The sequence below is a fragment of the Tiliqua scincoides genome, chromosome 4 (assembly GCF_035046505.1).
Source record: "Tiliqua scincoides isolate rTilSci1 chromosome 4, rTilSci1.hap2, whole genome shotgun sequence".
NCBI lineage: Eukaryota > Metazoa > Chordata > Lepidosauria > Squamata > Scincidae > Tiliqua > Tiliqua scincoides.
In genome coordinates, this window is record NC_089824.1 from 136,647,848 (window position 1) to 136,673,408 (window position 25,561).

Below are 25,561 nucleotides of genomic sequence, written 5' to 3' on the forward strand. Positions count from 1 at the left end.
TACACATTTATCCCCAAAACATTCTGCTTACACTTTTCAATATCCTTAAATACTAAGGAGGGTTGACTAGCAAATGGTCACTCTCTGGGGTGTCCACACACGCTGCTCACAGAAACTGCTGCTCACAGACCAGACGTCCAGACAGGTAGCTATGCCTTGCGCTTTGAACTCTTTCTCTTCCCTCACCCCACTTGTTCCCTTCTCTCCCCATCTTTAGCTAGCAACAGGGGTTGGCAGCACAGGGATCCCTGACATCCTTCCCTACCATTCTCTTTCTGATTTCTTCGGATGCACCAAATACACTCTCACGACACTGCACTCACCACTATAGGGCACTCTGGTTAGGACACTACAATAGTCCTTTACTGATTTCTTTTGGCTATCTATTTTGTGTCCCTTTTAATAAAGCTGTAATCAATGGTTGGCAACCTTCAGTCTCAAAAGACTATGGTATAAGCCTACAGCACCCAGTATTCCCAGGCGGTCTCCCATCCAAGTACTAACCAGGCCTGACCCTGCTTAGCTTCCGAGATCAGACAAGATCGGGCATGTGCAGGGTAACAGTTGCTGCTAAAGCTGTAATCATTTATTGGAATATTTCTCTCAGTCTCTTCTTTAATTAAAGGGAATTTCTGCAGGATGCTGGTTCGCATCCAGTCTAAGGTCCCAGTGTTCCAATAGACCCGGTGTACTAATTCCCCTAAACAACTAAACCAGGCTCTTTTGGTAACACCACACTTAAGTCAAGACTGGAAACAATATTCCTCCGCCCACCTCCATCCTTGGTCTCCATTCTCATGCTCTTTGAAACCAGTTGGATGTCACAGATAAACAAGACTGAATGTCTAAATGTCATGTGGTTTTTTATTTGCTTACACATGTAGGAGCACCAGTTAAACAGCTATCTGGCAGAATGATTGTCAGGGGAACTGGATTTTTTTTTTAAACAAATGTACAGTTTTGAGATTGTATATGTGGACTTTTAAATCACTGTCAGTGTGTCTGCTACAAGAAAGCACAACATTTGTATACATTTTTGTGCAGGTAAAATGTGAGGGCAAGGCAAAGTTCTCCTGTTGGTGGGGAGTGCTTTTGTTATTGATTTTGATTTAGTAATGTAATTGCCCCCACACCACTGGCATTCCAGAGTGGTAAGTCCCAAAGGAAAGAAAGTACAGGACTACTGTGTGCTGTTGCTAATTGGAAAATGGCCTTTACTAGCAGCATGTAACAGAAGCAACATATATTTGAAAGTGAGTTTTGCATTGCTGCTGCTGATCTTTGCTTTTTTCCCCCCTCATACGATGGGAAGTCTCATACGACTTCCCATTGTCCTGTACTATGTTTAGACTGTCTGCAGTGTGTATAAGAATGGAAAACGTGCATTGCTTTTGCAGATTTTGAAACTCTGAACCAAATAATCAACAAACCTCATCTGGTTTCTTTTGGACATTTGAGCGAGGCCGTTGTGCAGTTTACTGACTGTTTGACTGACTCAGTTGGAGGAAAGAGCCTGAGAAAATCAAAACTGCCAAAAAAAGAGAAAACAATCAAAACAGATGTGAACCAAGAAAACCAGAATCATTGTTGGTTTACATTTAGAAACGTGACATCATTGCTTCTTCAAGCTGTCTGAATGTGATGAATTTCCAAGAAAGGATTACATTTCACAAAAGAGGTCAACTCAAAGTTGACCCTGAAGGCAGATCTTATTTTTGTACTGATCACATTTTTATTAGTTATCAGTGTTTTTCTTGTGTACCATCATAGGATTTATCTGATTTGTGCTCATCCTTTCCCAAAAGTGTATTATTAATGGTTTGGATGTTTGAAAAATGCTTGACTCCCATATGTGCCTGCCCATGTGCTACAGTTTTCCTCTGACATCCTGCTTCGGGTGTTTGGCCTGCCTGCGATTCAATGGGCATTTCCTAGAAATGGGGCCTTTTGTGTGGTGGTGCCAGTTCTTTCAAATGTCCTTCTCTTGAGTGCCAGACAGGCTCCCATTTTGTACATTTTTAATTATAATGTGAAAATATGACTCTTGGTGAAGCCCTTTACGGCCCAATCCTATCCAACTTTCCAGCACTGAGGCAGCCTCAATGCAACACCGGAGGTGAAGGAACAAACATTCTCTTAGCTTGAGGAGATCTCCATGACTGCTTCCATCACCACAGGATACAGTGCATCCCCCATTGGCACAGCTGCATTGGAGATGGAAAGCTGTATAGAATTGAGCCCTTAGTGCTGTGTCATTCTCTGTATTATTCTTGACTGTGTGCCATGATGCTTGCTCCGCATCTACTTAGCTGCTGGATTTGTGCAGTTGTGATTTATTGATGTTTTGTGCTTGAAACCGTGGTTTTGGAAATGGTTTTAGGAGGCTTTCCTGAGTTGCTTTCGATCTACAGAAGAAAAGCAAGGTAACGTTACTGTAAAGTACAGTAAATGCTAAAAATTCATATTCACATTTGTATTCTAACCTTCCAGAGAGGAGCTCAGGGTGGCATATATGAAAACACCTTTGCAACAAATCTGTGACATAGGTGATGCTGGCACTGGTAGCAGTTCCAAGATCACCCAATGAGCAACATGGCTGAATGAAGTTTTGAACCCTGTTTCTACAGTCTAGCATTCGATGTGTGACACTACGCTAGTTTTGTTAGGGATGAGCCAAAAATTAGAAATTCCTATAGATGTCAAAATCCAGGTCCCAGACTCTAAGGTTCTTAAATAAACTAATACAAGTTTCTGGAAGATGCTCAGATTGGAGCTATGCTGAGAGTGTGATCCTATGCATGTTTATGTGGAAGTAAATCTTCTGTTCACTCAGCGGCTAATGGTGAGGTTGAGTAACCATATTTGGAGATGCCAGCAGGGAAGGGCTGTAGCTCTGTAGAAGAGCACCTACTTTCCGGGCAGAAAGTCCCTGTGCCCAATTGCCCACTAGGGCAGAGGAAAAAATCCTGTCAGAAATGCAAGAGAGTGTCTGCCATCACATCACAGTCACATCCATAGGATACTGCTTAGAGCTGTTCAGGGCTGCTGGATGTAGGTCAGCCACAAGGCAAGATGGGATAATATTTAGTTATTTCAGGTCAAAGCCTCTCCAAGCAATTAATAATAGTACAACTGAATCTGAGATCTAGTATTAGCTCTGATACATGGAAATAAGTGCTGACTCATACTGACACCTTACTGATTCTATGCTGTGTCATAACAACACCTCATTGATTCTCGGAACAATCAGTCTCATTGTTCAGTTCTGAGCTAAAGAAATCCACTTTTTGTTAGATAATGCAGTTGTGTTTTCTTTTTCTGGTTATTTGGGCATAACATTTGATACAATATAGATAATTCAACAGTTTGTTTCATTATGCTCTACATTTATACTCTGGTATAGTACCTGAAATTTTTGCCAAGTAATCAAGCTCCAATTATCACTTTGCCTTACCTCCTGGTCAAACAGAGGACAGAGCCTTTCAACTCTGAAAAGTTTCCTTTCTTGGCTCAGCTTGTTAGTTGCTATAGTAATTTTCCTGGGACATTCCAGCCAAAGTTAACCTTTTATTCTCCTTCCTTCTGCTGCAACCTGGTTCTGCTTTGCAAATGCTTGCAAAGCAGGTCTGTTTTGAAACACCAGGATGGGATCCTCCTTCCCAGGCTACAATTCAGTGCACCACTACTTAAGAATAACATCCATGGAAAGCAGTGGGTCTACTTCTGAGTAAAAAGGGTTGCAAATATCTCATCTCTCTGCTGTGAATTGAATTGCACACTCTCAGTTATGTGTTATGGGTTGTATGTTGTATGTAGAGCTTCTGGCTTAACACACCAGACACCTTAAAGGTGGATTTGATTCATGATCTCCTGCAGTGGTTCCCAACTTTTTTCATTTGCATATCACTTGGCAGCCCATTTCCATAAATTGTACCCTTCATATTAGCAAAATGTTTGTAATTAATAATACAAGCCCTCATCTCCTCTTGAGACAAGGCCAAAAAGCAAGCTGAAACTAATCAAATGTTTACTGATGTTAATGAACCAAATGTTATGCTATGTTATGAATGAATTAGTTTAGAACAAAATGTTATGTTTGTATGGTTTAAGAAATAAGGAAAATGATGCTTAAAACATATGAAATCCACTTTGTCTGAAGAAGTCTGAAATAGAAAGTGTAGGCTATCAGGCAGGTCGTAAATCAGTGCTTCTTAGCAAGCTGACAAGGAGATAAGATTTTGAGCTTCAAAGCACTAAAGAGGCTGGAATTTCCAGTTGTCGAGTTTAATTGGCAAAATGATAAATGAAGCTAGGCTGAACAGATTAGTTTCATTTAAAAATACACTCCCAAACTTGAATGTCTGCTTCTAAACAGAGAACATGTTAGATTTTAGAAATATAATTTAGACAGACTTTTTTTAGAACCAAAATGTGCACTGGGAATAGCTATTAGACAGTTTCATGTCAAAAGATGCATTACACCAGAGCAACATACCCAAGCATCATAAGAAGTGCCGATGTTTGCATGCATTCATCAATATATCAATAGTTATTACTTAAAATGTTAGTAGCAATGTTAGTAGTATCAGAAGTGAATTCTAGCTGTTAAAAATAGTTTGATCAAAGCATGGAATACACAGAATAGTGGAAGCTAAATTGAAAGAGAATTAAGTCTCAGATGTAATTCAAAATGCAATCTTAGCAGAAATTAATTAGGAGAAGACTGGAATGTGGTATAGTGTTACTCCTCATAGATGGAATTCTTATCTTAAGCAAAGATATTCCAACTCTGTATCCTGCCTGTCACCTTAACTGGAACTAGATTTAGATACAACATACAGAGAACTAGGAGGAGGCAGGAAGCAGGACACCTGCACCATTAATTAGGAAGAGTTACAGCAGATAACTAAGAGTTTATACACAGGTGAAACTCAGTCTTAATGGAGAAGAGGACCTTGGCACAGACAGTAAATCTGTTGCTAATTAAATTGGAGTTTTGACAAATACAGACACTTGCAAATCAGGACAGGAACAAGATAAGTAAAGTTGTCTGTGAAAAAGCCCTAATTAGCAGACATTCCTGAGAATCTCTGTCAGAGGTAAAAGCTGGCAGAGGGGGGCTACATTTAATTAGAATAAAGAGAAATGTTTCTTAAAATCTTTATTTACAATAAGAAAAGAGTTCTAAAAAAGAATCCTTTTGTACAAATAAGAGTTTAGTTTGTCTTGAATTAAATATATGTTTACACATAGAATAGAAGATACCACTATGCATCACAATAACAAGTCACATACAGAGAATTAAAAACCAAGAGGCTTAGTTCAAACAGAGGTTAGCCCACAGTGATTAATGACCAGACAGAAAGAATGTTGAATAGATAAAGCAGATGGGTGTTTGAAACATGTCAGGGTCAGGCCAGTGAGGAAGCCAGAGATAGACAAGGATGTACCAAAGGCCAGTAATAATTGAGTAAACAGTGCCACCTAGTGCTTGTTGAAATGTATGTTTTTAGTTTGTAATTTGAAACTAGCCAATCATATGTTTGTAAAGTGATCTATCTCTGATGTCATAACCCCAACCAATGACAGTGTGAGATTTTCACACAAAGAAGCTAAAATGCTATATAAACAAAGACACACACTGGAACAATGCTTTTTCTCTGAGGGCTTTGAGAGTTCCCACATAGCTCTCATTGCTCTCCATTTTGGACAAGGAATCCCTGAGAGGCCCGTTGCTGACAACAAAATAAAGCTTGCAGATGATCACCACTCTTGCCTACTGAGTTTGCTTTTGAACTTTGCTCTCGACCTTGCAACACTCTCAGTCTTCATGTATTCATCACATACTTTCCCTTTTCATCTGTTTGAAGAACAGAAGACCGTGCCTTTGCACCGTTTTGCACCAGAAGTGTGCTGAGAAATTCTGGGTGATTGATCACTTTCCATATTAAGTTCCAGCTGTTTTACTGTGCTGGTTTTCAATCACTGGTTCATAGATGAATTGATGACCAAAAACTAGCTATTGGTGCGGCTTTCACAGCCAACTAGCTACATTCCTTCCAAGGCATTCCTGTCTTGCAAGGCATTCTGGAGCAGGACCTGCCTTTTTCTGCCATTATGCCATTCTTTTTCAAGTACCCCTAAAGGTCCTGTTGAGTGTCCCTGGGAGTACATGAATCCCAGGTTGGGAACCACTGTTTTATTGGTATGTAGTTTACAGTGCACTTACTCTGATAGTGTTTACAAAAAGGTGGTGAAGACCAGAATTTAAAAAGAATAAAAATGTATCTTGTGATCTTTTACTGTTGGCAACCTTCAGTCTCGAAAGACTATGGTATCGCGCTCTGAAAGGTGGTTCTGGAACAGCGTCTAGTGTGGCTGAAAAGGCCGATTCGGGAGTGACAATCCCTTCCACACTGGGAGCAAGTGGAGTCTGTCCCTGGCCTGTCTCCCTGGCTATGGGCCTTCCTTCTTTGCCTCTTAGCCTCAGACTGTTGGCCAAGTGTCTCTTCAAACTGGGAAAGGCCACCACTGCTCCCTTTTCAACTTCCTTTTCAACCTTTTCAAGATCTTTTACTATGTTTTTAATAAATCACAGACTACAGTTCTTAGGTGACAATTAGTGGTAAGTTATTTTTCAGGATGCGGCCTCGTGTAAAATCAGACAAAACTATAGTCAGACACCCCCCCCCCAAGTTTAAGCCCCAACTTATCTCATAGAAAATTCCATGATTGTTGGCTCAAATCCTGCCCTCGACTTATCTGTGGGGTCAACTTATGGGCGAGTGTCTGCGGCGCCTTTCTAATGATATATAACTTTATGGTAGTATTCTTAAATAAAACTTTCTAAAAGGTTTCCAAAATATTGGCCACTGGTGGTGTTACCCCAAGAGTGTCACCTGATGCAGTCTGCCCCCTCCCCTTAGTGATATCACTGCAGTGCAGCACATCATAGAAGCCAGTGTGTATTTAAAGCAGGGTTAAAATCTTTACCCAGCCATAACATTCACTGTGCACCAGTCACTTTCAACCTAAGCTGTTGAAACACAGGGTTGTTGTGAGGATGCAATGAGAGGAGGAAGTGACAACAATCATTTGCCATCTTGAACTTCTTGGCATAAGAGTAGGATAACTGTATGAAGCAGTAGTCCATTCCATGTAAATAGCAACAGGCCAAATCCCTTGACCAACTTAAAAAAAATAAAACAAATTCTTATTACGCTACAAACAAAAATGAGTTCCCTTACCCTAGGGCAAACCTCCACTACCCCAGTGGGTCTTTTTGCTAACATGTGTCCAAGTGGACCCAGATAGGTGGATTGAGGCTGGGAAGGGGAATAGGATATTAATGGAGCCACTTCCATCAATAACCACCCTTTCCCACACTTGACACCCCCAAGCCCATCCCTCTCCCTGCCTTGTTTTGCCCACCGCCCACCCCAATGCCAACTCACTGCATTGGTGGATGGTGATCATCAGCCCCCCGCATGTGAGCTCCAGCCATTGTGGTCACTGGCAGAATGTCACCTTCTGCTGCTATCCTCTCACTTCTGTTAGTGGAATGCATGTTTAGCCAGCAGAAATGGGGGGTGGATTGGCCTGTAAATCTCTGTAAAACAGGCTCAAACACTACTGCAGTTGGCCGATGTAAAGAGTTTAGTGCTGATGGGTCTATATCTCTACAATCCCAGTTTATATTCACGTCTCTTTCACACACTTATTAAATTCAGTGGTGGGTTCTGTAGAGGGGATCATGAAGCAAGAAAGCAATCGTCTTTGCCAAGATCCATAAACACAATTCAATTACATTTGGAAAAACCAAGTTAAATCCTTCATTTTGGATCTTGAGCACAGCAGCATCATTTTCACAAATTTTGCTGTTGGGTCAATAGGTGGAACCAAAGAGCAACAGAGATTTTGACTCAAGTCCTGAACTAATGTTGACATGACTTGCCAACATTAGGAAACGGCCATCGGGGATATTCATAACATCGTTTAAATTTAGAAGCCCCACCCCTCATCTCAAATTCTCAGGGGGATTGGTTTTGGAGTGCAAAGAAATGTTAAAACACACTGATTCACATGGAAATGGGAAGAAACTCAAGTGTTCCTTTTCATAGGAACAAAGGAACCTACCTTGTACTGAATGAGACCACCAGTCCACTGAGCTTGGTATTATCGGCACTCATTGGTGTAGGCTCTCCACACTTTCAGACAGGAAGATGAAGGAGATTGAACCTGGGGATGCATTCAAAGCTGATGCTCTTCTTCTGGGAATTGCCCCTTCTTTTTCAAAGACTTACACAGCTAGGGTAAAAGTTATTCACTAGTGCATGGATATGTGGTATTTGTGCTCTCATTCCTGCAAATCTTTTTTGCCAGTTTTTTCTGTTTTTTAGACTGGTAAGACTATCCAAGACATAGCCTGAGGTATATGCAGATGTCTGGATGAGGGGAAAAACAAGAGTGAGAAGGGGTGGGAGTGATGTAAATGTAAAACCCTTAGTCTTGACTACAGCACACAAATCTCTAATTAGGAAATTGTTTTTGTCTTAAGAATCGTATACTTCCCTCAAAGAAAAAAAGTGCCCTGTCCTTGTAGATGGCCACCTACTACCCATTTTGCTCTAAGGCAGGGACATCAAAGTTGTTTCATACAGCAGGCTGAAAAGCATTCATGGTGCTTGCTGAGGGCTGCAAAGTGATGTCATTGAGCAGGATGTGGCATCATTGAGCAGGTGATGACCAGAACAAAGCACTTTCCTCTCATCTAGGAACTCATTAGCTGCAAACAATAGAAAAAACTTGAATGTTTTCTCAAGACATGGGAGAAGCCAATTATGAAATGGGCCACCCTTTTCAGCAGTGCCACTTCTGCCAAAGCATTACTTTGCAGCTCAGTGATGCTCTGCGAAGTGGTACCTTGGCAGAAGCAGCACTGTTGAAAGGGCACCCACAGCATGATAATTGGACTGTCTCAGTATCACTGCTTCTACTGAGGCATCAGCTGATGATGGTGGTGCTGGGAGAGACCAATTATCACATGGACTGGATAAGGAGCTCCTGTGGGTTATTTGCAGCCCCGTGGGCTGTATGTTTTATGTTCCTGCTCTAAGGGCATGGAAAATTTTAGCAAATTGGGTGGCCCTTAGTAAACAAATTCTACTCCACATCATCCTGGAAGCTTCACAGGAACCAGCTGTGTCTTTAAGTGTTTTAGTGTAGGCAACGTCAAAATGCTGCTTCTTTACCAGCTAACCCTCTGCACTAAGCCCTGCCCCCCAAATGAATGCTAACCACTTTGCCAGATTTCTAAAATGCATACTGGTAAACCTCGAAGGAAAGGTATGTATGTATACTAAGTATTTCACACACATTAATAATGAACAAATGAGAAAGGGCTGGTGAAATCCATGACTCCTCACTGCTGTCTCCAATTAGTGCTTGATTTCTGTTGTCATGTGAGATTAGTCTTCTATTTAAGTACTAACATTATGGGACCACATCAGGGGCACAGTAATGCTGTAGAGTTAAATGCAGTCCAAAAGTTCAGGACCATTTAGTTTGTTGTTCCCATCTGACCCTTTTCTCTCCAAACAATCTCCATTTTACCCTCTCTCAGTTTAATCCTTTCTCCGGTTATGGAAATTTGTCCCAGTATCTTTACAGAGATGTATATAGGAACAATAAATGCTTGCAGAACATGTTTGCATAGGGTAAAACAAAAAAAAAATTCCATACTGCACCAGAAGTATCTGGCAGGCAGTGAAGATTGTTCCTCTCCCCCTCCATATTTTTATGGTATAATTTTGCTGTAAAGATGTTTGATCCACAGTGAATCCTGGTACTGCAATACATCACAAAGGAGGCTGTAGTGAGGTTTTTCGGGTCCCACTGGTTTAGCTCTGTTCAGACATAAGAAGCCCATTTTCTGCTATGAGAACAATCTCTGGAGAGCCTTGGGCTGGTGTGCTCTCCTTTTGCACAAGGAAAAGGGAACGTAAAACTTTCATTTTGAACTTAACCCATAGCTGCATAGTACAGACAAACTCAAGGATTTGCAGTTTATACAACCCACAGTTGATAAACCAGGAACAAAACTAATGGTTTGTTCTTGGTTTGCTTTATGAAACTGTGGCTTGAACTAAACCTCCATCCTGCATTACATACAAACTCAAACCACAGCTCCCACATTTATACTTAGTACAGAACTGAGGTTTAGTTCAATATGAAAGCATAGCACAACTGAGGTTACAAATATAAGAGTGCTAGGTCTGCAATCAAATATTCAAAAATAACAATGAATCAGACACTTGGCTAGCCGTTGCCAAAGTAGTAGTATAGCAAGTTTAGTTAAATTATCATATAAAAAGTGAAATGCTTCAGTATATGAGGTTAAAATTTATGATTTGTTAGGCCTTGAATATTCAAAATTCTGAATATTTTCCTAATCATGAAACAAAACAACTATAAATATAGAGCTAACGGGACAACTTAATCCAAGTTAGACACTTTGTCTCATTGGTTTTAGGGGAAGAGCATGCCCCTCTCCCCCATTAAAATCAACAGGATTTGAAAGTTTTTAACTTTTGTTTGTTTGTGATCACAATGTTTTAAGATTAACCTTGCTCATTTATAAAATAAGCAGATTGACACCCATTTTCAACAGGTGAGAAGTACAATTGACACACAAATTGAATATGAAGATGCACAAGTTAATAGAATTTTATTCAAATATTTTCTTAACAGAAGTTGCCGATATATGCAAGCCCATATTTAAACACTTCCAAAAAACAAACAAACCCAAAACCACCCCCACACCCAGCAGCATTACAATACAGAAACAAAACTGAAAAGCCATTGTGTATAAAATAAGTGCCATATACAAATATGAGTTGAGGTCACTGTAGTCTGTCCTATAATTATGAAGGTGGGTTTTAGCAACTGACTTGCTGAAATTCTCTTCCTTTCAGTACAAAGTATTAAAATTTGAAGGTGGGAAACAAAACACCAGTTTTCAAAAATTCTTACTGTTCAGCTTCACCATCAGGATGAGGTCAAGATACAGAAAAGAAACCCAAAAGGCACGCTGTGGTATGTATTAAGGCCAGAAATGCCAGCCTTTAGACATTTTGCCTTTTGTGAAAATCATTTTGCAACAAGGTGAGATTGAAAGGGCCACAATTAATGTCCCCATTTCAAAAGGGAACATTCTTATTCTCAAAATATTCAATTCAGAGTTAGGCTGCGATCAATAAGTTACCATGCACTCATTCCTCTGTATCACGGCCATAGCCTTTTAAAGAGATCTTGAGTTTCAAAAGATTATCTTATTCCTGCCTTCTTTAAAAAGTGCTTTCTTAGTTTTACAGATCCCTTAGAAATGCAGCACAGACACTTTGTTTTTTGCTACTATTATTTCAAAACATTAAAGCATTAAACTCTGGGTGATGTACTTAAGAGATCAATGCCATTGCTAAGTTAAGTTGATGCACTACTCAAAAAATTAACTACTGTGAAAGCTAGACTTCTTTAAATTGGAGAATCACAGATGAAACAGCCTGAATTAGAATGTTTCAAAGTCACAGCTTTTTCTTCTCCTTTTAAGAACGACTTTTTTTAAACACCAAAACCGACAAGCTTGCTTTTTAAAAAAATCAAAATGTACATCAATTTTTTAAAGCAAGTCAAAACTCTATAAATATAAATCTTGACCCTGTGTGTTTGCGGCCTGACCACAGCAATATAAAATTGTTCTTGTCTGGTGTTTACATCAAGATTAATGCACCCATTTGTGAGATAACAGTTCATAGGTACAAAGCAGAAGTTGAGCAGAGGAAAAGCCATGTTGGAAAAGCCATGTTGGAAAATTTAAAAGGAAGAAGACAGCAGAAGTAGCAGACAGACAGTGCTTCCTTTTAGCTCTCTGTCTCCTGCAACATTAGTCTAGAACAGCTCTACATCTAGTTTTCAGCACCTACAATTCCTTTTCACAGCATTCCATAGCAAAGCAAAAGAGCTGCCTTTTGCAAAGCATTTGCAAATGAAGAGGTGAGTCATGAGCACAAAAGGTGGAATTTGAGCAGGGTTCATTACTATTCACAGATGTATGGGTATCCACTGTGAGAGTAGGAATGAATCCTCCATGGATATGGGGGATGCCTGTATTAAACTTTGTATGTGTATTACAATACAACAGAGTTTGTTTGATTTGAATAAATTAGAACCTAAGTAGACAAATGGTCATCTAGGGAGTTTGGGAACTGGGTAAGTGCTTGTGGGGAAGGGGCAAAGGCAGCAATGCAATTGTAAGGGTCATGCCACTGCCTGGGACAATAGGTTTTTTTAGTACTTACCAGAGACAGCACAGGCCTCCTAGGGGGTGCAGTGAGCCTGCAGATTCCTCTGCAGGTCTTCCCATGCATCTGAATATCTAAAAATAGTGATCGCAACCCACTTCCGGTTTCATAATTGCAAACTGGAAATGGGTCGCAATAGCTATTTTTATATATTCAGAGGCTTGGGGAGCCATGTAGAGGCATTTGCAGGCTCCTCAGACTTTCCAGGCGGCTAGCGCTACCCCTGGTAAATACTAGAAAAAACCCTTTGTCCCTGGCAGTGGCGCTATCCTGATGATCACGTCACTGCCTTCTCCATCACCCTACCCTTTAAAGAGGCAGAGACCTGGCTGGGATGCCGTGATGCCCCAGTTTGGGAACCTCTGATCTAGGGTATTGCTTGGCATGGAGATGTGAAGTGTACCCTGAAATAAGTATTCCAGTATGTTTCTTTTTAAATTAAGAGCTGCATCAAATCCATGAAAGACATGCATACATTTTCTGTTCCCTGAGAACTAATTAAAAAGATCTTTGGAATGCAATTGTTGAGATAGACAAACATTGACATGGTGAGATATTGGAGAGATAGTTTCTCTTAAGTAACTGAATTTTGTGGTATCATTGAGATAAGTGAACTATTGTTAAAGAAGAAACAAAAAGTAAAAACATCAATAGAAAATCATTACAAAACACATGTTTAGTGACTCACTCAATCTGATCCCACAAAATAGGCATAAAATTATGTTAGTGGAACACCTGATACATAACACACCAAAATGCAAGAAACATTTTCTCTGAATGCATGCTAGCAACTTACGACACTTTCTGCATATCTTTATCAAGATGCAAAACACAAGGATGACATCAGAGAGCAACACTGAAATAGATATAAAACACAAATAACTATTATATTTGTTCAAAAAAACACAACCCTCTCTTTTACTATAGTGACCATCACACAAATAGTGTAATAAGAATGCTCTGACTTATAATAGTTTTCCAAAGCACGTGGGCTAGTGAGAATGGGACTTTATCCAACTCGAGCTCTATGATTTTATTTACTTCTTAAAAGTAAACTGCAACTTTTGTACCTCTTTGCTTATGACTCGGTGTGTATATTTTTTAAACCACCCACCCACCAGTACATCTGTACCACAAATGGGGAGAGAAAGGGGAAAAAAACTAATAATTGAAAAGTAGGAATGAATATATGACCATCCTCACTGCATATTAAAATTCTGTTGCTGCCTCAAGAAAATAGGCCAGGACACGCATGCATATGCAAAACAAAATAGGTGATATTTGTCAGGTTAAACTACTTGCATAGTTCAGACTGACTTCACCTTTAAACCAGACACAGTTGTGTGCCATGTATCCTATCAACATATCAAATTAATTTCATTTATTCCTATTTGAGAGCCATGTACAATAATTACACAGAGTCCAAATACGTGCAATCAAGTGCAATGGATATTCTAGATACTATGTACTCAATGGAATTTCTAGTGAGATTGTGCAAAAAAAAACAACTCTTCTACTTGCCGCTTATAAATAGAAGGGAATACTATATCTCTGAAACATCTTAAGTACTATAAATGAATGCAGTACATTAATTTCCTAGTGCAATAAATGGTGGTATTTTTTTAAATAAAGGATAGCCTCTTCCCCCCAGTGGTGAACAACCTGCATATTTGTTGGTCTTCACAGGATAGTATTTAAGAACTGCAGTTCTCAAGAAAATGTCATGGAAATTTGATCCTCACTTGACTCAGAGAAAAAAAACTATATTCTTTTACTCCCAATGCTTAATAGCCATGTATACATCATCCACTTAACGTTGTGCTAATTGTAATTAGTCATGTGTACTTTTGTTTAAGACTTAACATGTGAATTGGGTGAACGCACATAGCTTCAGAACTGAATCATAAGCCATAAATTCTTACAGTTTCTGTCCTTGCCATCTATACATTTCTTCAGAGCTGTGCCTTTAAAAATAAAATGCTTAAGAAGATTCTGCTTGTACACATAAGGCCTCTCAAACACAAGCTTTGTCCAAGCATATTTGCACATGCTCCGTTGCACGAACGGGAAGAGTTTTTAACAATTGTTCTTCTACAATTAGACAACTTCGCTTCAGAAAGTTACAGTCCTCAAGCTCAGCAGGAAGTGATTCCAGATAGTTTCCTCTGAGCTCCAGCAGAACAAGATTGGAGAGTTCACCAACATGAGGAGACAACTGCATCAGGCTGTTATGGCCGAGGAGGAGATACTGCAGCTTTCGGCACTGAAACAATTCGTCCGGAAGTTCCTCAATCTTCAAAGGGAAAAAAAGAGATTCAGTTAAAAGCTCTTTAATGTGTTTATAAATTGTAAGTTAACCAGTTAATGTTTGCTCAGCAAAATGTTCCTGAATCATGCTGAAGCAGCATCAAAAATGCCACAAGGAGTCTGCATCACAATGTATTCCTTTATAATGTGATCAGCTGAATTTGTCCAACTATCATCATGGAATCCGCATATCACCCCAATAACAGGCTATAACAGCAAAATGGCCAATTCATGTGACCCATTATAGTGGTAATTTCCAAGCAACACTGACTTCTTTTTGCTAATTTAGTCAGAACTAGTATGTAATTAACCCATTTGCCAAAAGCCTAATAAAACAATCCTTGAAAAGCTAGTATCACGGCTCTACCTCCTTCAACATCTAGAAATTTGAACCAGACCAGTTGGTTCAAATTAACTAGGTTTGAAAAAACTGGCTTGTATGCATTAACTGCAATATGGAAGGGGGTAAACTCTATGCACTCTTGGCTACTACTGTTCCAGCTGAAGTTGCAACAGTTTTGTCTGACAGACTGAATGTCAACTTCAGAAGATATCTTAAGTGGTATACAGACTTTTAAAAAGAAAAAAGTTGTCAGGGGCTTGCTGCCGGGTCAGCCCGTCTTACCTGGAGAGGCAGAGGTGTTGGAGGACAGCTGGAGGAAGCCCCCAGAAGGCGGTGGGCAAGCCCCACCAGTCACCTTCACAGGTGACCAGGGCCAACAGGGAGACAAGGGTGAGGGAAGTAGCAACCCCCAGCAAGGCGCCTCTCCCTGCAGCTGAGGCAACGCGGCCGAGGTGCCCCCTCCCACAGCCTCGCCATGCCTTGCTTGTGGCTTCCCTTGGAGAGGTGCCCGTTCCCGCGGCCACAGTGTCACAGCCAGGGCAGCTTCTTTGGCGGTTGTGCCACTCCTCGGCTGCAGCAGTTCCCGGGGGTTGCCTCTCCCTGCAGCCGCGGTGAGGTACTCAGGGTGGCTGCTCCGGCAGCCGCGCCACGCCCCACCCATAGCAACTCGGGGAGGGAGGCATCATGGCCAGGACCAATGGGGGCAGGCGAGCAAGGGAGTACCCTGGCTGGCCAAGGAAAGCACCACCGCCCACAACACCCACCAACACTCCCAGCCCCACGGCTGGAACTGACCTGAAACAGGGCGGCAGCAAGCCTGGAGGGTGGCCCTGCTAAGGCTGCAGACAAACTCTCCCAACAGGTACAGTAAGGCAGGGGCGGCTCCAGGACCAGGTGAGACTGCCCAGGGAGAGGTGTGGGGCCGGGGCTCCATAAAGGCAAGGGAGTCCAATGAGGAGGAGGAAGCTGGCGAGGCTAGCAGCTGGAAGGAGGCTGCATGCCTGTGAGCCAGAGGCTACCTCTGCAACCAAAGATGGGGACCAGGGTGAGTCTGAACCCCCCCTTTGGACCTGAAGCCACTCAACCTCACCCCGGGGACCTGTCACAGGGCAAGTCTGAATCCCTTTTGACCTGGGACTGCTCTGCCCCACCCCCCGGGGACCTGACAAAAGTATTTCTTATCCCAAATATTGCTAATTTGTTTTATTTATATGCACTTATTCCCTGCCTTTCTCCATACAGACCCAGGATGGCTGTTGTTCTTAAAAACAATACACGCACTCAGCTAACTAACAAAGAACAAACCCATTCACACAGCAGAGCAAAAGTTGAAAATATTGTTTTATGCTCACTGGCTGCTACAAGTAGCCTATTTCTGCTCTCTGTGGTATAAAGAGATCCAAGAGTTCCAAATAATGCTAATAGCAGCTTCATATAACTGTCCACATTTTTTTCTACTATCTTTGGTACAAGCTGAGTTCTTTTTGCATCTTTTGCACTGGCCATAAATGAAACTAGTCAGTCCGGAAAAAGCATTCTGAATCGGCATCTAATCTACTGAAGATAAAGTGTTTCTCTCATGCCCTCTACCAACTTCCTCTTTTCTTCTTCTTCTTTCTTCCCTTCAGTTTAATATTGAGCCAAAGAAGAGATCAGTTTAACCCTAAAGCATAGGTCCAAATTCCAAAAGGCCAATTTAACACTGTCTCTGGATGTTAATTGCTCCTAATAAGGCTACTATAATACTATTCCATTCATATTTTTTCCTAACAGACCAATACAGTGGTCTGCATTGTTTGTGTAGCTACTATACCCTGTGGTCATGGGAAAAAAAACAGTTTGCTGCAGTTTCTCTGAGATGTGAGACACTAACAAGCACGTTTCAGTTGCAATGTCTTTTACAGTCTTTATTATACTTTCACCTGAACCACTGGGGATAAGTGGTTATTCCCATGCTGCCAACTGGGAACAAATTCTGAGAGCTGGCAGTTTGCTTACAGTCAAACCCCAATATCCCCAGGTATGCTCTGTGAAGCAATTCAGATAATGAGATGTACGTTCTCCGTGTTGTCAAACGGTTGCTCAAAAAGTGTTGAGCCAAGATAATTTCTGACAAAGTCTGGCCAAGACAATTTCTACTTGCTGGATCACTATGTCAGGTACTGTTAGATCTGTAACTGGACATATTTTTTAAAAAATAGGACTGTGTCAGGAACATGACAAGTGTGAATCTTTCACCAAGAACCATTGATCAGTATCTTTGACTTAAGTAGTACCAGTTTGTGCTTCAGTTGCACTGATTTTATTGGTTGCACATACTAAGCCCCTTTAAGCCATTTCTGCCCATATATGCAACAGGGACCAAATGTGTACCCCTGTGGGCAAAAATGGGTTAATAAATAATTGAATGCCAACTCCCTAGACACAAATGAACCAAAAAGCTTGAAGGAAGATCAGCCCTCATGCCAAGTGACTCAATCAGAACAGATCCAGATCAGGTGGGTACAAGGAAGGGAAGTAAGCAAGAATGTGGAAAGAGTAGTTTTCTAAAACATTTTTAAACCAACAACCTGTTTCTACTTACGTGGTTCTTTGTCACAGCAAAGTACTGCAGGTTTGTTAAATACTGGATTTCTTCAGGTACAGAGGTTAGCTTGTTATAACTAAGGTCCAAATAATGAAGCTTTGTGCAAAGAAAGAGCTGCGGTGGGATTTTTTGAATGTTATTGTGATTTAAGTAAAGCTGTTCCAAATTTGCTAGAGTTCCAACCTGCACTGGGATGTAGGAGATATTGTTATGCCACAGTTTCAGGCAAGAAAGGTTCTCGAGGTGCTGAAAGCTAATTATTTCTTCAACTGTTCGGAGATTATTTTCCTTCAAGTCTATTTCATGCAAATAGTTCAGACTGAAGATCGAATGTGGAATGCGTTCCAAGTCACAGCTGATCAATTCCAACATTCTCAGGTTGAGCATTTTCTTCAAGTTGGTCAACACTAGCAGTTTCTTCCCTTCATTGTCAATAGATAATTTTTGAAGCAAAGGCAATTGGTCTGTAACCACCTGAGGTATGCGGGAAAGGCTATTCTTTAAGTGAATTGCTTTCAGATTCACAAGATCCTGTAAGCCCTCATTGTAGAGGAGATTCTGTGGTTCTCGCATGTAACACCCAGTCAAATACAACTCCTGAAGGTTTTTTAGATAAAAGACCCACCGTGGAATCTTTCCCACGTCAGCTGACTTTAGACGCAGAATTTTCAGATTCTCTTCTAGAAAGTGCAGCGCTGGGTACTCCACAGTTAATGATGAATAATAAATGTTCAGTTCCTTGAGATTGGATAGTTGGTTTACAGATGGAGGAAGCTTAACCTCAGGAATAAGTTCTAGAGTTAGAACTTCTATCTCTGCCAGTTCAAAGACATCATCTGGAAGACCACTAAGCATAAAAAGGTGAAGTTCTATCTTGTCCTGGGAATTTCGTACTAGTCTGCTTTTCAGTCTTTCCAAAGACCACTCATTGTTTAGACTAATTTGCTTCAATTTGTTTTCACTCACCTCAGAAAGGAATATTGAGAACCGTTTTGCATACAGAGGGTCATACTGGTCTGCTAAATGAAGTATAAAGGCAAAGTCATTCTTTACATCAGGAATATCACTGTAATTACTTTGCTCCCTCAGCTTCTCAAAAGAATATTGTTTGAGTGAACTTCTCAGCATCCATAACAAACTGTAAGTGCATGTCAGGCCATACAAGATCACCAGGATCACATAAAATGATGCCAGTACTTTAAAAATTTCTGCTAATGAATAAACACACTGGTATCTCTTGTAGCCAGTAAATACTTGAATATCAACTATACAGTCGATTTCAAGTGTAATAAAGGTTAAATAATAAGGAACATAAATCATTATTAATATAAATACAATGACCTTGGCTATAATCTGCTGTAGATACACTCGATAAATGACATCCTTTTTTTCAACATGTACCCTGAATCTTTTCACTTTTTCAAATATTGATTTTGCTTGCTCCCCTTCTTTTCTGTCTAGAACATTTGAAGAATTCTCTCTTCCAGCTGTTTCTAGTCCGCTCTGTGAGTAGGATAGAGATTGCCGCTTGCTCCCCAATTCTGTTAAATTACTAGGGGAGGAGAGAAATGTTTTAGATTTAGAGAATGACACAGTCCTCACAGATTGTTCAGCAACTGTTTCTGACAGGGCACGTGTTGTCCATGGAGAATCAAAACACTTGTGAAGTATGGCTACGAAATGCTCCAGTCTCGAACTTGTGCTGGGATAGTAAAGCCAAAAATTACTGCAAGCTGCAAAAATGAAAGTATGAAGAAGCACTAAGTATGGAAAAAATTTGGCAAACCAATGAAGCTCTCTCTCATAGCACACTGCATCAATGTAAGAATACTGCTGTCGATGAAGGTAATTCTGGATTCTAAGAGGGCGAATAGCAGGTGTTGCAGGGCTGGAGGATATATTAACGTTGCTTCTAGTCATATCCCAAGGCACTGCACAATGATTGTCAAACTCAAGTTTGCAAGGAAGACAACATAACAATCTCGTTTGAGTGAGTTGAAGAGCCCCAGCAAGGACAGCAACGAGCAGCATTATCAAGGTGAGGTAATAGCAGAAGACATCCCACCATGGTTTCAAGATGTGGTAAGATGACTGGGCATCTGCTATACATTTGAGTTCAGTTAATGTAATCATGACTTGCTTATGGAACAGCAGCAACTGGAAGAGAAAGGATAAATATACTTAGTGTAGTCACTAACCCACCAGTTGATTAGAAGACAGAATTTTTATTCCATTAAACAGCATTAAAAACTTTGTTAAGCTTCTAACAAAGGTTTGTCCGCAAAGTAAGTCATTGAAAATATCAATGCTGCATCACCTATTCATGAACATACATGAATAGTATACACATGAATAGATATTCATGTATACACAAGCAAGTCAGGAGATTTGTATACAGCATTCCACGATATACCTGCAATGTTACGAATTAAAGTCATTCAATAAGCACTATTCACGTTTGTTCCCAAAGTGAAATGAATGCCTCAGAATAGAAGTTTGAGCAAACGGAACAAATCACACAGTGCAAATTCACAGTTACGGTTCTCCCAGTATTTTTTCCTCTAAAATACATGGGGGAAAATGTACAGGTTCTCAGCTTCAAACATCACTGCCCTCTTAGAGGAGCTTCAAAAGAAGCTTCCATCTCAAAGAATGAAGCTGTGAAACAAAACAAAGGGAATCGTCACACCGCATAAGACATTCTATGGGCCTAAATGGGCTGCTGTCAATGCCCACTGAGAAAAGTCTAAAGCAGGGGTCAGCAACCTGCGGCTCTAGAGCCGCATGTGGCTCTTTCAGCTGTCTGCTGCGGCTCCTCCCGGTGAAAGTGGCAAAGGGGTCAACAAGAGGCACCTGTGTGGGGAGCGCAGGCTGCTTCCCTCCGCCCCCTGAGCTCACTGCCCTCCTCTCCCTTCACCCCCACCTGCCCCGCATTGGTTTCCCTTTTCAATTTGTTTTTCCCTTCCCCAACTCTCCAGCAGGCTCAGCCAATCAGCATCCAGCAGGCTCCTGGCTTTTTCTGTTGGAATGGCTCAGGGCCCTTCACTGGCTGACCACCAGCCAATCCTGAGGCACCCTCCTCCTCAGCCATTGCAAGCCCTTGCAGCCTGCCTTTCCTTGAGCAGGTCCCCACTCAGTGCAAGGAGAGGCTTTTCCTCCACAGCTGAGGAGTCATCCTGTGTGTCTACTCAGTTGTAAGCCCCATTACAGCGGATGAAGCTTACTCCCAGGAAAGGGTGCCTGGGATGGCAGCCTTGGAGCCTGCTCAAGGTCAAGCGCAAGGGCGGGAGAGTGGGAGCCCATGCAGGTCTGTTGGAGAGCAAGCCCCAATGTAGTCCCTGGGCTACTCCCAGGAAGGTGTGGAGAGCTGTAGCCTCAGCCTCCTCCTGTGCAGGTCTACTCACAAGTAAGCCCCACTGTAGTCAGTGGAGCTTCCTCCCAGGAAGGTGTGGAGGGCTGCAGCCTCAGCCCCCTCCTATGCAGGTCTACTCACAAGTAGTCAGTGAGGCTTCCTCCCAGGAAAGTGTGGAGAGGACTGCAACCTGAGAGCTCCAACCAACTTGTCTGCTCAGAAGTCCCATTGTAGCCAATGGGGCTTACTGCCAGGATAGTGTGGAGAGGGTTGCAGCCTGAGGGAGGGAGGGAGAGAGGGCAGGCAGGCAGGGCAGAAGCTGGCCTGTGGCTGCCCCCCCCTTTCTTCTCTTCCCCACCTCTGGAGTCTGTGTCCTTTTTTCCTTCCAGCAGGGTGCCTCTGGAAGGTGGGGGAATTCTTTAGTATCCATGTAAGATAAGCAGATGTCATAACCGCCATATGTATTGGAATCCTGGAAGATCTGGTGAGGAGGTAGAAGTGGTGTCAGCAGTGGCCCCTTTAAGGGTAAGGCCTGGGCATCCAGCAGAGTGTGCTGCACAGCTGCAGCCACTTGAAGGCAATAGGGCCCTCAGGGATATAAGGGGCACCTGAGGAAGGGGGTGTGGCTTGTAGAAGGTTGGAGGTAGGAGAGGAGACTGACTGGGCTTATTGACTTTGACTTGGATACTCTGACTTACTTTGGAATCTGATCTTGGACTGTGACTTGGCTTATTGACTTTGGACTCTGCCCTGGATACTCTGACTTTGTGACTAATGGACTGCTGAAGACACTGGAGTTTGAAGTGTGGCTGCTGTGCCCAAGACCTGCTGATGACCCAGGGTCTGCTGTAGTGGCGGGAGGCTGCTGGCAGGAGAGAGGACCTCTGCAGGTTGAACAGGGGAGCTACCCTGGAGGAGGGGTCCAGCAGGACTACAGGGCAGAACCAGGGTCATTTGTTGGGGGAAAGAAGGGGAACTAATTTGCTTAAAGTGGGCATAATTCTCAAGGCAGAGAATGGCCTTGGAATCAGGCAAAACACCATAGAGGACCAGGTGTCTGAAAACACAGGACAAGAATGTATGACAAAACTAACTAAAAGCTACAAGAGGGGGCTACATTATAAAAATGGGACCTATAAGAGCATAAAGGTAAAAAAAAAACTATATATGCAGTATTATCTTCATTTTAGATGTCAAAAGGGTTTTGTGGCTCCTGAGGTTTTTTCCCCTCCGGAAAATAGGTCCAAATGGCTCTTTGAGTGTTTAAGGTTCCCGACCCCTGATCTAAAGACATTTACAGGAACCTCTGTTATATACTCGCTTATAGTATGTAAATTTTTTGCCAAGCAATCAAGCTCCAATTATCACTTTGACACCCCCCTAAGTTTAACCCCCGACTTATCCAGGGGTTATAGAAAATTTCCAGGATTGTTGGCTCAAAACTTGCCCTCGACTTATTTGTGGGATCAACTTGTAGGGGGGGTGTCTGCGGTATGATTCAGGGCATTCACTTCTGTTACTATTAATCTTTTTTCTGGATTCCCTATATCTCAACTTCCTACACATCTCCTAGTACAGGGGTGTCGAACATAAGGTCCAGGGGCCGGATGCAGCCCATGGAAGCTTTTTACCCGGCCCTCAGGCTCTCAGTTATTGAGCAGTGTTGAGTTGTTACTGTTGAAAGGACAACCCAAATGAAAACTGGACTCTCCAATATCTTGAAATATTATCAAGATTTGCAAGTTCTCTCTTCTGTCATTTGCAGCTAATGAGTTCTTAAGTGAGAAAAAGTGCTTATTTTTGGTTATGACCTGTTTAAATGACATCACTTCCTGTCCTCAGCAGGCATCATGAATGCTACTTGGCCCTCAATATGAAACAAGTTTGACACCCCTGTCCTATAAATTAACAGACTTGTGCTGTAAACATGTATTCTTAAGATACTGGAAAACCAGCCACTTTGGGTGCCCTCAGGAGGAGAAAGGACGAATAAAAATGTAGTAAAAAATCATGTACACTTACTTAACTAGTCAAATAGGATAAGATGAGAGAACCACCATCTTCAATCAGGTGGCCTACACCTTTTAAAATTCCTTAGGCATTCCATCTTCATTATTGTCTTCAACCTGAACATGAGCACAAAAAGATTCAACTTATTGAGTTTACATATATTAAGAGGAGATAAGCTCACACATCAGAATTTCAATGATGTGGGGAATGAGATTTTCCCACTACGGCATTTTTATGTGCGTGTTTTCCATTTCTAAATGTGTATTGTAATATTACTAATGTATATGCAACAAGTAAACAATATAATAATTGGATACAATTCCAGTCAAACTAGGTAGTTTCAGAATTTGCTAGTGTTTTCACAGAACTACCTCTAAAATTCATTTCTGTCTTTTTATGCAAATACGTACGAACACCCACACACGATTTGCACATGGTAATGGGTGAGTAAGAAGTGTGCTGAAGTACACATGTTAAGTCCGAGTACAGTCAGTTTAATCACCATCACTTTCTGGAAAACCACACCATTGATTTTAATCAAATTCTATTTAGCCCAACATTACTCCACAGAGCTTATTCACCATTTTACAGACATTATAAACAGAAAGAAAAATCACTTGTAACTCCGTTATATATTGTGGAGAAAAACCAACATGGATCCGTTGTCGCCAGGTCATAAGCACGTAGTCATACTGGGGGTGGCCAAACCATGGCTCATGAACCACATGCAGCTCTTTGATATATAATCTGCAGTTTGGGGAAATATGTTGGCTGAGTTCCTTTTTGCATCACAATTAAGAGGTAAATAATTTTTTTCCAAGCTTTATAATGGTAGTAGTGCAGGAATCAGATATAGACCTGGAAGATCCAGGGTCAAATCCCTACTCCAGCCATGAAGCTTCCTGGGTGACCTTGGTCCAGTCACTCTCATCCTTCAAAGGTTGTTGTGAGGACAAAAGGAACTGTGTACACCACCCCAAACTTCTTGGAGGAAGGGTGGTAGAAAAATGTGTATTAGAACATGAAAATAAATTTACCGATATAAACTGAGCGAGCACTGGGTTAAAACATATGTTTGATGTTCATGGTGAATTAATATATTTAAGAACTTAAAATGCTTCTGAAACATTGCAGCTCTCAAACATTGCACATGACTCTCAAACATCTTAAGTTTATTGTATGTGGTTCTTACATTAAGCAAGTTTGGACATCCCTGTTATATACTAACCTTATTTGAGATCAGTGTACAAGGAACAATAAAGATATAATAGCTGCTGCCACAAAGTCCAAGGTCTACAATGTGGAAACAGTATTGCTAAATGTAACTATCAGAAGGTGCAAATTCCTAATGGGAAGGGAGCCACCGCTAGTCAGTCCTGAGCTAGATGGACCAATGGTCCGATTCAGAACAAGGCAGCTTCCTATGCCAGAGAACACATCATGCTATGATGTTTGCCATAACAAATCAAATTACAAGGTAGAATTGGTTCAATAGGAAGCCTACAAGAAAAGTTACTGACATTCAATAACTGGAATTGTTTGTTTCTCTGAAGGAAATAAAGGAACAACCCTTTTTCTCAAAGAAAAGGGGAACAGTGTATTCACACCACAAGATGGACATTGTTCATTAAACAGCAAGAAGAAACCAAGACTTAATCTAAATTTAGAGTTATATGAAACAGAGTACAGCAATTAAGGAACCTTTCAGTACACACAAACATCACTTTGTCTATCCAAAAGCATTGTTCAAGGGGGCCCTCTATCAAGATAGAAAACTGTATGCTTTCTAAAAATCAGAGATGTTGCCTGAAAAGTTCTCTTTTTTTTAAGCCATCCATCATCTAACATTTATCCCTTGGGGAAAAAAATACAGACTTTGGGAGCATAATTATCAGTTCTATATAGACTTAAATCATGCAGGGGATGGACAGAGTGGATAGAGATGCTCTTTTCCCTCTTGCATAACACCAGAACCAAGGGACATCCACGAAAGTCGAGTGTTGGGAGAGTTAGGACAGACAGAAGAAAGTGCTTTTTTACCCAGCGTGTAATTAGTTTATGGAACTCTTTGCCACAAGAAGTAGTGATGGCATCTTGCCTGGATGCCTTTAAGAGGGGATTGGACAAATTTCTGGAGAAGTTCATTACGGGTTACAAGTCATAGTAGGTATGTGCACGCTTGGTTTTAGAGGCAAGCTGCCTCTGATTGCCAGAAGCAGGGGAAGGCACCAGGACGCAGGTTGTGCCTGTTGTCTTGTGTGCTCCCTGGGGCATTTGGTGGGCCATTGTGAGATATAGGAAGCTGGACCAGATGGGCCTTTGGCCTGATCCAGCAGGGCTCTTCTTATGTTCTTATGAACTAGCATGAATACAACATATTGGATTATACGGCATCAACAGGCTTTAAAATGAACAACAGTGTTTGATCTGAGCTATAAGAAAATGGTTAACAAAATCTAGAAGTTCAACTCAGATTAAATATCTATAAAAATCAAAGTGTGTGTGTATATCTATGGGGTTGTTGAAACACATTCTACAGGTGCGCGCCCCTTAGTGACCTACCGGCTAACACCAGGATTGCATATGTGACAACCACATGTGGT

The 25,561-nt window shown here is 41.4% G+C and overlaps 1 protein-coding gene and 1 pseudogene across 1 annotated transcript; both read right to left on the bottom strand.

Moving 5' to 3' along the window:
• Positions 1-455: 455 nt before the first annotated feature.
• Positions 456-575, bottom strand: LOC136650858 (5S ribosomal RNA; annotated as a pseudogene).
• A 13,338-nt stretch (positions 576-13,913) lies between these two features.
• Positions 13,914-19,729, bottom strand: LRRC8B (leucine rich repeat containing 8 VRAC subunit B). Its single transcript, XM_066625404.1, has 2 exons — positions 17,594-19,729; positions 13,914-14,652 (listed from the first exon to the last, which is right to left on the bottom strand). Exons 1-2 carry the CDS (start codon positions 19,727-19,729, stop codon positions 14,374-14,376), a joined length of 2,415 nt encoding a protein of 804 aa, XP_066481501.1. The 3' UTR covers positions 13,914-14,373.
• Between the last annotated feature and the right edge of the window lie 5,832 nt (positions 19,730-25,561).

Bases quoted from the DNA above. Each gene is read 5' to 3' on its own strand.
- LRRC8B (XM_066625404.1), bottom strand. From the start codon at position 19,729: ATGATTACATTAACTGAACTCAAATGTATAGCAGATGCCCAGTCATCT. The intron at 14,653-17,593 runs GTAAGTAGAAAC...TTCCCTTTGAAG, and splicing joins TTGCTGTGACAAAGAACCAC to ATTGAGGAACTTCCGGACGA.